The sequence below is a fragment of the Empidonax traillii genome, unplaced genomic scaffold (genome assembly GCF_003031625.1).
Source record: "Empidonax traillii isolate 1590-97213 ecotype Southwest subspecies unplaced genomic scaffold, ASM303162v1 scaffold312:size2399984, whole genome shotgun sequence".
Taxonomy (NCBI): Eukaryota; Metazoa; Chordata; class Aves; order Passeriformes; family Tyrannidae; genus Empidonax; species Empidonax traillii.
This window is the reverse complement of record NW_020955505.1, coordinates 131,127-146,012: the sequence shown is the minus strand read 5'-3', so window position 1 is coordinate 146,012 and position 14,886 is coordinate 131,127. Positions and strand designations below refer to the sequence as shown.

The 14,886-nt window shown below is 34.7% G+C and overlaps 1 protein-coding gene across 4 annotated transcripts in view; it reads left to right on the top strand.

The window, feature by feature from the left end:
* Nucleotides 1-14,886, top strand: part of RAB28 (RAB28, member RAS oncogene family) — a 64,131-nt gene that overhangs the window by 20,822 nt on the left and 28,423 nt on the right. For all 4 annotated transcript variants that reach the window (XR_003572053.1, XM_027891243.1, XM_027891244.1 and 1 more), the window contains exon 4: nucleotides 561-690. Coding sequence is in view for 3 of the 4 variants with exons in the window: in XM_027891243.1 (XP_027747044.1) it covers nucleotides 561-690 (130 nt within the window). In the remaining variant the exon portion in view is untranslated. The remainder of the gene's footprint in view (nucleotides 1-560; nucleotides 691-14,886) is intronic.

The following is a 14,886-nucleotide window of genomic DNA, read 5'->3' as shown; positions in this document are numbered from 1 at the left end:
GCTCAGCAGTACTTCTTGCTTGTCTTCTACAGCACTGAAGGAGGGGAATCTGGTCTTTCTCCCCGACAGACAGCAGAAACATGACAGTCAGACAATGCACAGAAAAGTAAAATAGAACTTCTTTTTTTTTTCTTTTTTTTTTTCAAAGATGGGAAGAGTGAAACTACAATTAATATTAGCTAAAAGTCCTTCTCCAGTGCAATTTTTATTTTCCTATTAGAGTGAAATACTTTTTTGAATTTCCCATAAAGCATATGGAGTTTTTAATATTTCTGATATAACTAATTGTGCTCTTTACTGTGTTGCCGTATTTTTTTCTGCTGTTGTAGAATTTGGAACACATGGAATGCGGGACGGAAATACTGTAATGACATGTGTATACCTCAAAAGTTTAGAATCCCTTTAATTGACCCTCATAAGATATGATGCCATTGTTTGTCAATGCTCTATTTTATGATGACGATGATGATGATGATAATAACAATTTAGACTGATGCAAATTTTACCATGTTAAAATATTTTTACAATCTGTAACGTTTAAAATATATCTTTTTATTTAGGGTGTTCTCTTGGTTTATGATATTACCAATGGCCAGAGTTTTGAAAATTTAGAAGATTGGTATAATGTGGTAAAAAAAGTGAATGAAGAATCAGAAACACAACCACTTGTGGCCTTGGTTGGAAATAAAAGTAAGTTACTCATATTACATATTATTTGAAATACTCTGGATGTGGTTTGCTGTTAAAGAAATGACATAGGGTATATGTATTAAGTAAAATGAAACTAAATACTATCTTGTGTGTAGTTGCTGTATACAGAAGACATACTTGGGTACACCTGAGGATTCTGGCTCTAGGCAGACAGGTTACAGGATCTTCTGCATCATTCTTTGCCCAACCTTCAGCCTCTCTCCTGGTGTTCTCTTTGCTTGGAGAGCAGCACACAGGAGTGAACACTCGCCCATGCTTGAATTTGACAGGGCCCCAGGAGATAGCCATGGCATGTATCTGGAATGGAGATCCAGGAGCCACCCCTGTTTGTAGTAACAGGTATATTTAATGATTCTGTATGTCAAAAGACTGCAAGATTAAGTACTGATGTGTATTTAAAATAACTACACCATGCCTTAGGTGTAATGTTTATAAGTTGTTTATTTGACTGTTTCTTATGCCATGTGTAGTTTTGCATGAGGTGACTAACTTCATGTTGCTTCAGGATTTTTTTTTAACCTGTTCTCTTTTTGATCATATAAGTATCATATAATGGTTTTCTTATAACCAAAATATGCCACTTTAAATAATCATCACATAGTTAGTTTCCTAATTAGATGGATTCCAAATTCCCCTGTTTCCAACTAAGAAATCTTACAGAAACATCCTTGTTACCATCTTGGCTCTCCTACCCTCTTTCTATTGCAGATGATAAAAACAACATTTAGCAATTTTTGAAACAAAATGGTAGAAGCAGGTACATAATTTTTATGCATTATAAATATATTTATTTGAACAGCAGAAAAAGATTTGCTATCTTTTTTTTACTTTCCAAGTAATTTGTTTCCATGTTACAGTGACCATGTCATGAACAAACCTGAAAAAAGACCTTATCCAGCAAGTTAAAATTGTTTAAAAGCATTTGAAAACTATACAGAGACAAAACACTTTAATTCAGAACCATTAACTGTAATGTTGCTACAGTGATGCTGTAACATTTTATGATAATAATTATGAAAGACTAATTTCCTGTGAAGAAAACAAAGAAGCTTTTAGAGTTACAATATATACATAGCACTTCTGAAAGTGTAACATAGACAGTGTTGTACTCTGGCAGACCAGAGTCAATAATACAGATTCTGTTGAAATTCAAATGAAAAATATTTTTCCTTGATTTATATTTTGCCCCAAAATATGATTTCCTCGCTGGAGTTCTGCAAATCTTATGAGGTATTTACAGTAAGATACACTGTAACATAGGATAAAAAATGTGGGTTTTTTTCTGAAGTGACACCACAGAGGTAGAAAATCAGACACCAGTTTCCATTTGGAGGAATTTTATTTCTGTTATTTTTCACATATGCATGCCTGCATATCTTTAATATCCAAGTCTTTCCTTGGAAGCATCTGGAAATAGAATCTGGTTTCCTAGGTGGGTTTTCAGATAGTGGCTGACACTGGCTAGTGAAAGGGCTTTCATTTTATGAAAATAGCAACTGAAGGAACTGCATACTTGCAACCTTGTTCTTTTTCACAAGTTGCATATAAAGGTAAGAAGCAAAATAGTGCTTTTGTGTAATGCTAAGGATGTTTGTTGCTGTTGCACATGTTGATTATGCAGGGGTTACTCTTAACAGAGGTGTTTTTCTGCTTTATTTTTACTTCATGATGAAAAAAATTAGGCTTTAGAAGTGTGTTGCTTTTCTGAGTTCTGTAGGAGGAGAAGAATATCTAGGAGGGCTTCTACCCCAATACTAAGAAATTAGTGGCCTGCAAGAGGAAACTGTAGCCAGGCTCCTGTTGTTACATAAAGAGAAAACAAGGTGTTTACATAGAAGCATGGTGTTGACTCTTGTGTATTATGAAGAGATAAAACTACTAGTACTAAAAAGCTATTAAGAAGGAATCACTTGTTCAAATTCTTTACTTAGGAAGTGATGGGACACTGACATACAGTGCAAGAGCCATAACAGGTTTAAAGCCAGGAAAAGCCATTTGATGAACTGATGAACTTACCTGACCTCCAGCATCATACAGGAGAAATACTTTCAGTCAGTAGTTTCTATCTCAGGAATTGTACTTGGTTTTTTAGCTATACATGCCTTTTAGGAAAATATCCAGATCTGCTGACCTGAAGATTAGAAATGTCGATATACACAGGCAAGTTATTCTAACACTTAACTTGCTTTCTGATAAAAGTGTTTAAAAATTGCTAAGAATGCAGTTGTTTTCATTCACAGCAACTGGAAAGCTTTGGGACAGTATTTAGATACCTAGATAAGAATTTGGGAGCTCAGCTGAAATCTTCCATTTTGAAATCTTTACCTGAAGTTAGTTACTTAACTTGGGCTTAGGCTGTCCTTTGTCTTTTTTCACTTAGTCATACGTTCTGAAAGATATGCATACTTTTCCATTTTGGGGTAGATACACCTGGGATCTCTGCTCTCGTGCTTCAGAAATAGGAATAAACCTATAGTTAAAAAAAAAAAATCTTGGAAGAGAACAAAAATATTTTTCTTCACAATATAATGTAGAAAACTGTATACTTTAATTCTATTAGAGGAAAAGAATTACCTTGAGCAATTTTGTCATTGAAAGTAAATTATTTGAGATATAACAGTATATGGTGCATAATTGTGTACTAGCTGTTAAATCATGCAGTTTTATAGGTAATTTCATAGTGGTTTATAGTATCAATTTTTTGTCATTCTGTTAAATGTTAAGTTTGCAAGGATTTCTCTAGCATTCCACAAAACCTGAAGAAATTGTTCTGTGCTAGTATTGTGTTATTCTGTTTTGTGGTACTTTGAAATAGATTAGAAGCATGAACGTAGTAAATTGCCATGTTTGGTTTTAAGCGTGATAATTAACTTTGAAGTGGTGTCAATCTATTAAAATGTCTTATTGTGATTGCAAGAGATTAAGATTTAGTCATGAAACATTGCAAAGGTAATTTCTGCTTTAAAAGCTCCAATCAGTCACAAGTCTCCCATCCGTCAGAAATTTATTTGAAAATAGCAGAGCAGCATGAATTGACATCTAAATTCTGGACCTTCACTTGTTTGTTTTGGTTTTGGTTTTATGTTTTTCTTTTTTTTTTCTTTTTGTTTGTTTCGTTATTCAGTAGTAGCTAAAATGAAGGACTGCCATTGTCCTCTAGTTTAAAAAAATAATTGGTAAAATGAACTTCAGAGATGCAGGCATTAGTTGTAAAAGTAGTACTTTATGTACTAAGCATCCTAGATGCTTAATTTCAGTTTTATTCTTTCTTCCTTCCTGTACATTTTTCCTTTTTTTCCATAGCTTGATCTACACATGTGGTCAGAGAGAGTAGAAAACTGATTTGAATCAAGAACTTGCCCAGACCTATTTTCTTCACCTGTGTTCAGTTATCAGTTGATTCTCTGTCTTTCCATAGATTTTTGTCCGTGTGTTTGGTGAATAACAGAAAGAATTGTAAAATTTAATGTAAATTTTTTTTCCCCTATTAATTATAAGATCTTAATAATTCTGAAATTTACAGCTGGTTTTGAATCTTAAATTTGCCTTTCCTAGTAATTTACTTTGTGTTATTTGATTCTTATTTAATACAAACTATATTTGAAGTGTGTTTTTTTCATTGTTGCTAATACCAATTCCTTTGCACTGGAAGATGGAGAGTCAACTTTAATGTTAATTTTAACAAATGCTTTTGAGTTTCAATGCAATAGCTTACAACTTCTATAGATATATTACTGTCAAATACTTTGACTTCTATAAATGAAACTATAGTTATCAAGTGAATGAATTGTGTTCTGTGCACTTTGCTTAAATTTGGTATTGATAAACTTCAGTGATCACAATGGATCTTCTAGTCATTAAGTGTGAATTACAGAGGGTTTACTGTGTTTTGTATGACTGATGTGTTTCCTTCCTTTCTGCCTTGACTACTTTATATATTTTCTTCTGCACTAATCTATAAGCAGTCTCCTCAAGTGTCCTACCAACATTTTCAGTGGATGTATTGTAAACAAAAATTAACCCAGGTTGCTTGGGAGCCACACTCGTTTTGATTTATAGCTACTGAGATGGTCTGAGGGCGGTGGTTATCTGTAGCTTATATAGGGGGTAGGAATTATCAGGTACCAGTGTATAGTGGCTAGATGAGTGATTTCTATTCTTACAGATACTAACCAGATCCACTCCTCAATAAAGACTAATAACTCAGATTTTAAAACAGTCTGCATGACAGATGAGGGCACAGAGGAGAATGCATCAACACTAATTAAGAATGTTGACCATTTGTTCGTCTTAGCCATGATTAATTGATCTTGGAGTGCTATCTCTGAACAGGAAGTGGTGTGCTGTTACATTGTGAAGTTTAAAGGTTACATTTTAGTGTACCCTTTAACTTGCCTTTATAGACAATGTAAAATGTTTTTACCTATCTTATCTGAGTGCAGAAAGAAACATTTTCCACCTCAGATATGAGTTAATATTTGGTGTACTGTGTATTAATGTGAATCTGGCTGGTAATGGGACATGCCCAGTCTGCTTTTGGACTCTATTGCTGCCTTATATACTTAGTCTCTGAGTACATTTTCTGTACTCAGAAAATTTCTTCATTAATGCTCATTTTGACATTCTGGCTTATTAAAATGCAGAGTTATGCATTCACACTCTTCTCCCTCCCAACCTCACCCAGCTGTTTTCTGTTCTTGCTTCCTGTGGGCTTGTACTTTTTAGGTCTTTCACCTGTAATTAAGACAAGCGTTGAACAGGTAATGCAAAGAACCCTTTTCTTTTTGAGTCTTATGCCTGATTAAACTGAAGTTCCTGTATGCCTGACAGCGGGTCTGGTCACCTGAGCCTCACACATGCTCCTGGGATTGGAGGGTAAACTACTTACATGTAGAGACTCCTTTAGAAAGAAAACCTTGTCCTGTGCTACACTCAGTTTACCAACTCATTTGAATAAATGTAGAATGATACCCTGTTTTAAAATATGTATAGCATGTTTGTCTCAGCAACCTTGTAAGATTAATAGAAAATTTCAGTCTTATGGATTTTTTTGTTTCAATAGCTGGGTAACTTCATTAAAAAATATTTTTAACAAGAAACTAAATAAATGAAAGGGAAAATCATGGGTGAAAATGATCTTTTATTCACCATAATATTATATTTCCAACCCAGTGTCTGAATGTGCTCTGTAACTTTAGTGGTGGGGGCGATGCAGAAACATACACATCTTTTCAGTGAGAAAATCACCTTGCTTGTCTGAGAAAGTGTCTGTCTTGTAAGATTTTGATCTGAAATCATGCTTGGCTTAATATTAATGGTGCTTGGTACCATCCATGCTGAAGACATCTGTGTAATTGTGGCTTGTGAATTCCAGTGTGGACAAACCTCCTAAACTGTGATTAGTAGACAGAGCCTGAGTCTCAAGTGCTCTTTTTTAGAAAGGATCTGAGCTCACAGAAAATTATACACAACAAAAGGAGGAAGGTTTATTGCTGTTGTGTGGTATTTACCTTGCCATATTCCATTGGCTGAGAAGGAAAAACACCTGGCAGGAAACATCACAAGGATCTGCGCATGTGTTCTGTTCTGGCTCTGGTCTTCATGTGATCTGCTGTGGCAAAGGTATCTGTTGCATCTGGTTACAAATCAACTCATGTTTTACTTGGACCCTTCTTTCAGAATCCTTCCTAAAATGATCTCTTGGATGGGAAGGCACAGTGGACACGGAAGCTGCTAAGTAACCCCATTAAAGGCAAATTTCTAGACTTCTGTACTTTCTTCCAATGCTGCAGCCATTACTGAAGCAGGTATACAGGATAGGTTTTGATGGTGGCTCCCAAAAACCAAGTGGCCCCTGCCAGAATACTCACACATTAAAAATAAAGAGAAAAAAGGGGAAATCTTTTCTCTCATGCTGCTCCAAAGATGATTAATAATCCTTGTTATAATTTTCTGCCCTGCCTGTATTAAGCCCAGATAGCATTAGTTAGTAGTGAGCTTGCTTTTTGATTTGTGTTCTGCTGTACTATGGGTTCAGTACAGGGTTGAAGCTGAACAATATACCCAGCTTGCTCACAGAAGATATATTACTGTTATACCACTTGTCTGAGTTTGAGAGTTGTACAGCTACACAGAGCCCTGATATAAATAGGTATAATTTTATGAAAATCAATGAATTTGCATTCATTTGAACCAGGACAGTTTAAATATGTGCAAACTGTGGAAATTGTTTTCTCATTTGGATCATATGGTGTTTTAACAAGAAAGTGAGGATAGTCATGCACTATTCCAGCTGATAGACAATTCTTTTGTTCTGCTTTTTTATTTTAGTGACTAGGAATGAACTGGCTTCTTGTTCCTACACTTGAAATCTTGGAGCTGCACTCCAGGTTTTTGTTTTGTTGGTGTAAATTTTGCCTGCTAAGACCAATTAAGAACTAAGACCAAGTTCAAGGACCTGTTAGATTGCTGTTGGTGTAGTTGGAACTCAAACACCAGTGTGACAGAAGCGCCAGTAAATAATATATTCTCATCCCCTAACAGTTGTGCCTAAATTCAGAAAAATCTTTAAAATGTCATTGAAAAATGGAAATAGAAGTAAACTGTTTAAATACAAAAGTTAGAACAGTATATGTATCGTATTTTTATAATAATACACAAATGAAATGCTGAGGGATCTCTTACTGTTTCTGTGGATTTTGTCTGTAGTTTATTTAGCAATGTAGACATACGTCCAATAAAAAAGATGCTGCATAAACTATAGTCCAGGCTGAATGTGCTTCTGTTTTTGGTTTAGGTAGAAATGTTTTTTCTGGCTGCGTCCTTCATACTTAGGTCTTCTTACAACAAATGGAAAGCCCTTAATTGTACCTAAGGGAATAGTTAATCTACGGTGGACATATGGTGGACAAAAGCTGAGTCTAGTAAATGAAAAAAATTATAAACAGAAAACGTGTGAATGTCTGCATAGTCTGAGTCATGGGAGATATTGTGCTTTTAGATTGTAGTTTATTTTAAGTTAATTCACTATTCTTTTCTATCAGTATATTAATGGAAGTCAGTGCAGCATAAAATATGTAGGTTTAAAACTCAATCAAATTCATGTGTTTTTTATTTGATTGAAAAAAATACCTGTTTTTAAGACAGGACAGAATTTCTTTTCTTTGCAAATTGTCCTGCTCCCACCCTTGCCATGTGACATAAATGCAATTTGATTTCATTAGTGGAGGGAAGCTCTCTGAAATTTTTAAAAGTTATAACATTTGATTGGGGGCAGTTAATCAGTGTTAACCCTGAGCAGCTCTTGGGCTTTATGGATTCAAGCATTATATGTGGTTGCACTGCTCCAGCAAAAGGTTAAGTATTAATGGAAAATGTTCACAGCTCTTTTACTCAAAGAAAACATGTTACTTGTAAGTTTTCTTTTGATTTTACTTTTACAGTTACATTGAATGTCTTCATTCATTTAGCCATCCATAAAGCAAATATTGTTGCACATGCAGTGGATAATAAGTCTTTTTAGGACTACTTGTGTGGTATGTCACAGATCATTAACTGCAAGTAACCACCTGACTTGAGGGAAGTCTGGAAGCATCATTACAGTGAAATAAGCTTTTATTTCTGTATCACTGCAGCACATTGATTTGTAGGAATGTCTCCATTAGCTACTGTGGAAATATATTCTCATATATTATTATTGAAGAAAGTCGATGAGAGAGGATGACCAAATTTCGAGTGTGAATAAGGCATTAGTATTAGGATATTGGACAAAGTGAGGAAAAAGACAAGTGTTATTGTAACACTGTTTTCTTTTTAAAAGCTAGAGAAGTCAGTAAACTAATCTTTGTAAAGCTTCATGGTTTCAGAGTCAGACTGATAAATTTCTTAACAGTTGTACAGAATTTATATGTACTCTGCAACTTCCACTGAAATGCATATAGTAATTGAATATATTTACTACTCTATATGTGCAGAAAGCACGGAAGAGAAGTTTCTTCCTAATCAGCAGGGAAAACGTAAGCTTTTTCTATTTATTTCAGTGAACCATAAAAATGTTAAGACTTTTATTGGAAGTGATGGGTAACTGCCATTATTCCCACTCAATTTAGAGGATGAAGGATAGTCTATGCTAATATGGGGAATAATCATAATGGATAACCCTCACTCTCTTAGTGCTATAGTATGAGCTATGTGCATGCAAATTTAAGAACGAAGAAGAAAATTTATGGGACATGCATATATATATTTTTTAAAAGAGTGTAATTGTCAGGGGGGATTTGCAAGAGAAGTGGAATAGTGCTGTATAAAGTTTAGTCTACAGTTACAGCTCCATACATGAGACATTCTGAGTTTATTATGTCCATTTCAGCATAGGGACATGTATAACCTGCTAAATGTGTGGGTTTTTTGATAGAGCTTTAAACATATTAAAGCCTTCAAGATATTAATCCCTTATGGTTATGAATTATCATTGTTCCAGTATTTGAGATGGTATGTCTTGACGAGCTACTAATTGTGCTGCCATTTCTTTCCACTGTCTACTTTGGTGTGTTTTATAGGTCATGTTTGTTTTGTTTTTTTGAGGTGAAAAATGGTATTTAGAAAAATGAAAAGAGATTTCATTCCTTGTATGTGTAGTTGAGCCTGTGAAGGTGTTACCATGGGAGTAACTACTAAGCCAGAATCAAACTTTGATCTTAACAGATCACTGAGGTAAGCCAGGTAGTTTAAATGCAGAGGCAGCATTTTTGTTATTGTTGTTATTTACACTCTTTGCTTTCAACCCTCATGATTTGGAGGATAACCTCAAAATATGTTTACTTTCAAAGGGGAGATCTAAGCATTAAATTCAATTGAAATCAGTTAAAAAGCAGTTAAGATTTACTGAAATGTGTTGATTAAGGAGAGGGAGCACAGTGATGAGGATTGATAAATTAGTAACCTAAATTATTTATTTAAGAAAAGGTCTTAAGAGAAAAGGGTTTTTTGTATATTGCATATAGTTTCTATTTAAAAAATACTGAGCTCCCTATGAAATTTTCATGATACATTTTTGATTTTTTTAACTCTGTTTTTTTTTTTTTTCAGAAGTAATACTTAAGATGGGATGGATGTGAATTTACAGCACATTTAGTGAGCTGCTCCAAGTTTACTCTGATATTTTCATGACTAGCCTCTAGATTATAGTATTTTTTTGGATTACATTTTTTAATCTGTATTCTACGTGGTTTTTCTTTTGCTGGAAGTATTGTCCAGTCTTTACTTAATTATGTGTAATAACAGAAATATACCAGACTTGTATAATACTAGTATGTAAATGGTAGAATTCACTAAAGTTTTGAGATATGTGTACAGAAAGAGGAATAACGTCTCCCTTTCCTGACTTTTGACTAGAGAACTCAATCATTCCTATGTAATAGCATTTGAAAACTGCCATCAGGACCACTGCACTTCTGTTTCATGTGCTAAAGAAAAAACAATTCAAAAAAAGCTACAGACTAAATAGTTGAATGGAACACACAGAATAATAAAATGTTTTAAGAAAAGCTTGCTTTGAAAAAATACAGGGATATAATCATTAGGTATATTGAGGGCAATTTTAAATTTTTGGATTTTGCAATCAAGCATTTTTTTGTGGTAGGTAATTTAAAATGAAGACTGGAAAAACCAAGATTTGTACAGATAGCACACCTTTGATACTGTGGACAGAAAGAGAGACCCTCAGCTGCTAAAAACTTACTTTATACATTTGCAGGAGACTTGAAATGTAATTTGCCATAGGCATGCAGCAGCAAGAAAGCAATATATAGGAGGTGTTGGTCAGGCTGTTAAGCTGAACTGTTTAAAAAATATTCTGCTCGTGAGATAGAAGATGGTGGCATTTTGGAGCCCACTTCCTGGTCCCCCTTCAAAAGAATTATGGAAAAGCTTGAAGATATTTTGGTTTGGAGATGCCACTGCTATGTCTCATGGGATGTGCAGTGCTGATGCTTCTCTTCATTATTCATTCTCCTACAGGCTGTGCTCCTGATGGGTAACAAGGCTAGGATTGGTTTTTTTATTTTATTTTATTTTATTTTATTTTATTTTATTTTATTTTATTTTATTTTATTTTATTTTATTTTATTTTATTTTATTTTATTTTATTTTATTTTATTTTATTTTATTTTATTTTATTTTTTTATTACTTTATTTTACTTTATTTTACTTTATTTTACTTTATTTTATTTATTTGTCCCTTTATGTCTTCCATGATGTAGGTCTGCCTTTCCCCTTGGTGTGATAGGACTTCATGAGAATAATGCATCATGAATGTTGTCCAACTGGCAAATCGAAACTTGGGAGAAAATAACAGTGTAAGACAAACAGGAAAAACTTCTCATGAGGCACTATACTGATCTTTCTGAATCAAACTGTTTGGTTCTCTTGGTTGGAATTTTTTTTAGAGAGTTAGTTTTACGTGGAAAAAGAAATATCTTTTGTCAGAAAAAGTAATTTTCAGTGTAATAAAAAACCCCTAGTAGTTCTGACTGATGATTCTGGACTAGTTCAACTGTAGAGAGTATCCAGAGTTTTTGAGTTTGATTCATAGTTCAATTCTAAGAATGCTGTTTTGGCAGTTTATTTTGATAACATTACCCTCTACTTGCAGATAATGAAGGAAAAAAGCCTAGTTTGGTTGTATTGTTATTCTATGAGATTAAAATGATTCTCTGTGATCATAGAGTGCTGACAGTTCTTTCACAGTAATATTCAGTAAACAACACTTTAAAGAAAATTTCTAGAAGCACTCTATAAAGCAGTCCTAAAATCTTTTTTATTTCTTATATTGTCTCAGGCTAAACAGTAGAAGTAAAGGAAACAATGTAATGAAAGAATGAGGAACAGTCATTATAGAGATCTCTGTTGCCAGCTAATACACAGCCTAATTAATAACTTAGCAATTTTCTTGGTCTGGCTTTTTAAATTACATGTGTTAAGATGACCTCCTCTTACACCGTAAGTTTTGCAGTTTTATTTTGGGAATAGTTTATTAGAGAATGGGAAAAGTTTATTAGAGAATGGTTACTGGTGTAGCTGCATGTTTCAGCGGTTGATCACTACAGCAATAATGCTGGTTTCTGAGCACAGCCAGTACTTTTTCCAGCTGCTTTATAGTGATATCTTGAAGCTTAAAATGTAATCTATATGGGTAAGCCACAAAAGCCACTATATATTAAAGCAGACTCTGACAGTAAATCAAAATTGAACAGCTGGCAACACTACTAAAGTCATAAACTTATTTATTAAAAAAAACTAAACAGAAGAATTATATTAAAAAGAGAGGAATATGTTCTACAGACCAGTGGATATAGCTTAAAACCTGGAAAGTGCTGCAGATTAAGGGCCCAATTTATGAACATCTGTTCTGGCAGTTTGTGTGAGATTCTCATGTTCTTTACAATAAAAGTGTGAAACACATTTTCCCCCCCAATACTAATCATGCTTTTCTGCAGTTCATAAAACCTGCATTGAGCCTTATGCAACTGGGCCTGTCTGCTTTACACACTTGCAGAGTAATTACTATTCATGAAAGAGCACTATGGCAACATCGCAGTCCCACCATGTACACTTGTCCTCACTTGTTCCAAGTGGTCTCACTGCCTTCAATAGTAGTGAAGGAACACTGAAGTTTCCTTCATATTTTTAAGCTTAGAGCATGGCTATGAACTAATAATGGAAGCAGGACACTAGAGCGCAAAATGGACAGAAAAACCATCTTGTACATGATTACTCTAAATTTGAAACATACTTACAAATCCACTGTTTTGGCCTTTAGCAGTCACCAAAGCAACTGTTAACTCTTCTCATGTCTTCATTCTGAAATAAGTATGTGAGAATAAGCTTTAGGATTTGATCTGCTTTGAGAGGGAACTCACAAATCATAAATTTAAAACTGAGTTTCTAGTTCTGTTGTCAGCTGTACTGTTTTGCCTTTGACATCAGTGTGACCAAGATTTCTTTTGGAGATTTTAGCCTTGTTTTATAATGAACTGCATGGCACAGGGCGTAATATTTTGTTCTCCAACTCTTGCTTTGTGTTGAGTAATTCAGACTGAACTAGAACAGATCATTTTGAAATGCTATCAGTTTTTCTCTCATGTTAGACTCTACTAACATTCTAAGTCCTGTTGCCATAAGGAAACAAAATCATGTTCTAAATGAAGTCATGTTCTAAACCCAGTCAGTGATTAGGAAACCAAGCTGCAAAGGGAACATTGAGCAAACATGCAATAAAACCACTTTGCTTGTCCTGAGCAAGTTATGTTGCTTTATTGATGAAAATGGTTACGTTTTCTTTCCATTTGAATTTGATTACTTTTGCTGTGTAATGTTTTATTTATTAGGTTGCAGAACCACATACTTTTATAATTGTTTAACCTGAGGGGAACACTTCCAACTAAGAATTCTCAGGACAGGAAAATATCTGTGCTCCTTTTGGGAAGTAACTTCTCATACGTTTAAGCTCAGAGTCACTGACAGCAAGAGAAAAGAAAGGACTTTTGGTATCCTCTCAACAAAGAAATATCTTGTAGTTGCAAGGCATTTTTTGTTTCTATGCTATCCTCTTTTGAGGATTTTTCATCTCTGTCCTGTTTGTAGAGTGTATCCATTTCTGAAGTTGCTTGGCCATTTTTTTTCCAGCTCACTAGTGAAATATTAAGGAACTGTATATTTCTGCAAAATGTATATTGAGCATTGATAGTTCCTTTTGTCTTTTCATTGAGTGATACTTTTATAATTGATTTATATATATATATTTGTAGTGCTGAGGATAGTACTATTAGAATCTAAACAAAAAGTGACTTTTAACCACTTAGCACTTATGGAAATTGAGTTTCCTTCTCTGTCTAGTATGAAACACGTGAATTGGTGCACTATGAATAATTTTATCTGCAAGTGTTGTACAGTATACCAGTCATGTTGTACAGTATTCCTAAGTCATGGTGGGGTTTTCTGTAAAAGATTCAGAAACATTAATACTGTATTTGTGGTTATGGTGTGTTTACCTGTAGTGAACTTGTTTGTTACTTTTGATGTGTTAAAGTGCATGTAATTTATATGCACCTGCATAAAATGTTTTACTTGTGACTTCTATTTCTTTTGTCTGACTGTGCCTTGGATTCAGCAAAGAACTAACCCAATAGAAATCAAGGCTTCATATCATCAAAGATGAGGATTGTCCCAGAGGAGCCCTAGGGATCCAGGTTGCAGTGTTTTATTGGACCTGTTTAGATTCTGGATTCCTGGTTTTGATTAGCTTGGATTTTCAGATTTATTCTGAGTAGTTTATTTCTCAGTCTTGAGTCTCTTGTATGTGGGTGGACAAGGGATGCAAACAAATGATTGCATCACTGTAATTTTCTTTTCTACCTGCCTCTCTCTGATAGGAGAGGCTGGATTACATGTCTCTCTTCCACTTTTTCATCTCGTCTGTTCTCTTTACATCTAGTTTATTGTGCTTGGTTCAAAGGGAATGCTCTTGATGTTGTTTGTTTTGTTTCTTGTCTATAGATGATCTGGGAGTGTTGCCTTATCAGCCAAGTATGGACACCAGTTTTGTTTGTTTGGTTGGTTGATTGGTTGGTTGGGTTTTTTTTTAATAATTACATTTTGAGAAGCGTGGCTTGCTTTGCATACTTTTGAGCTATATCAGTCGTGAAAGTTTTAGCAGCTTCTTTGAATAAGCTTGATGTATGAACTACTGAAGTCTTTTGGTTTAAATAGTAGCTCTACTAGTGCACTGGAAAAGATTTCTTTTGGAGCTGTTACAGTCTGCAGGGTACATAATCCACATGAATTAATGTGGCATTTCCTTCATAATCTTATGAATTTTCTGCCTTAGAAATACTTTTATATTTTTCATCAGAATTTTAGTAGAAAAGACCCTTTAAATATCTGATATGTAGAATTATTGTATTGTCATTGTGTACTTTTTTTGTGGGAGCCCCCGGTGGTCCAGGGGAAAATACACTGCACTGTCACTGCAGAGACCCGGGTTCGATTCCTGGTCGGGGCCCCTCCCCGGGCAGATGGAGCTCGCTAGCCCTGTAAGGCAATCCATCTACGTCCTGAGGACCTCGCTGCCACCGTCCAAGCGTGCTTGGCCCCGGCAGATGAACCTCAGGATTAAAG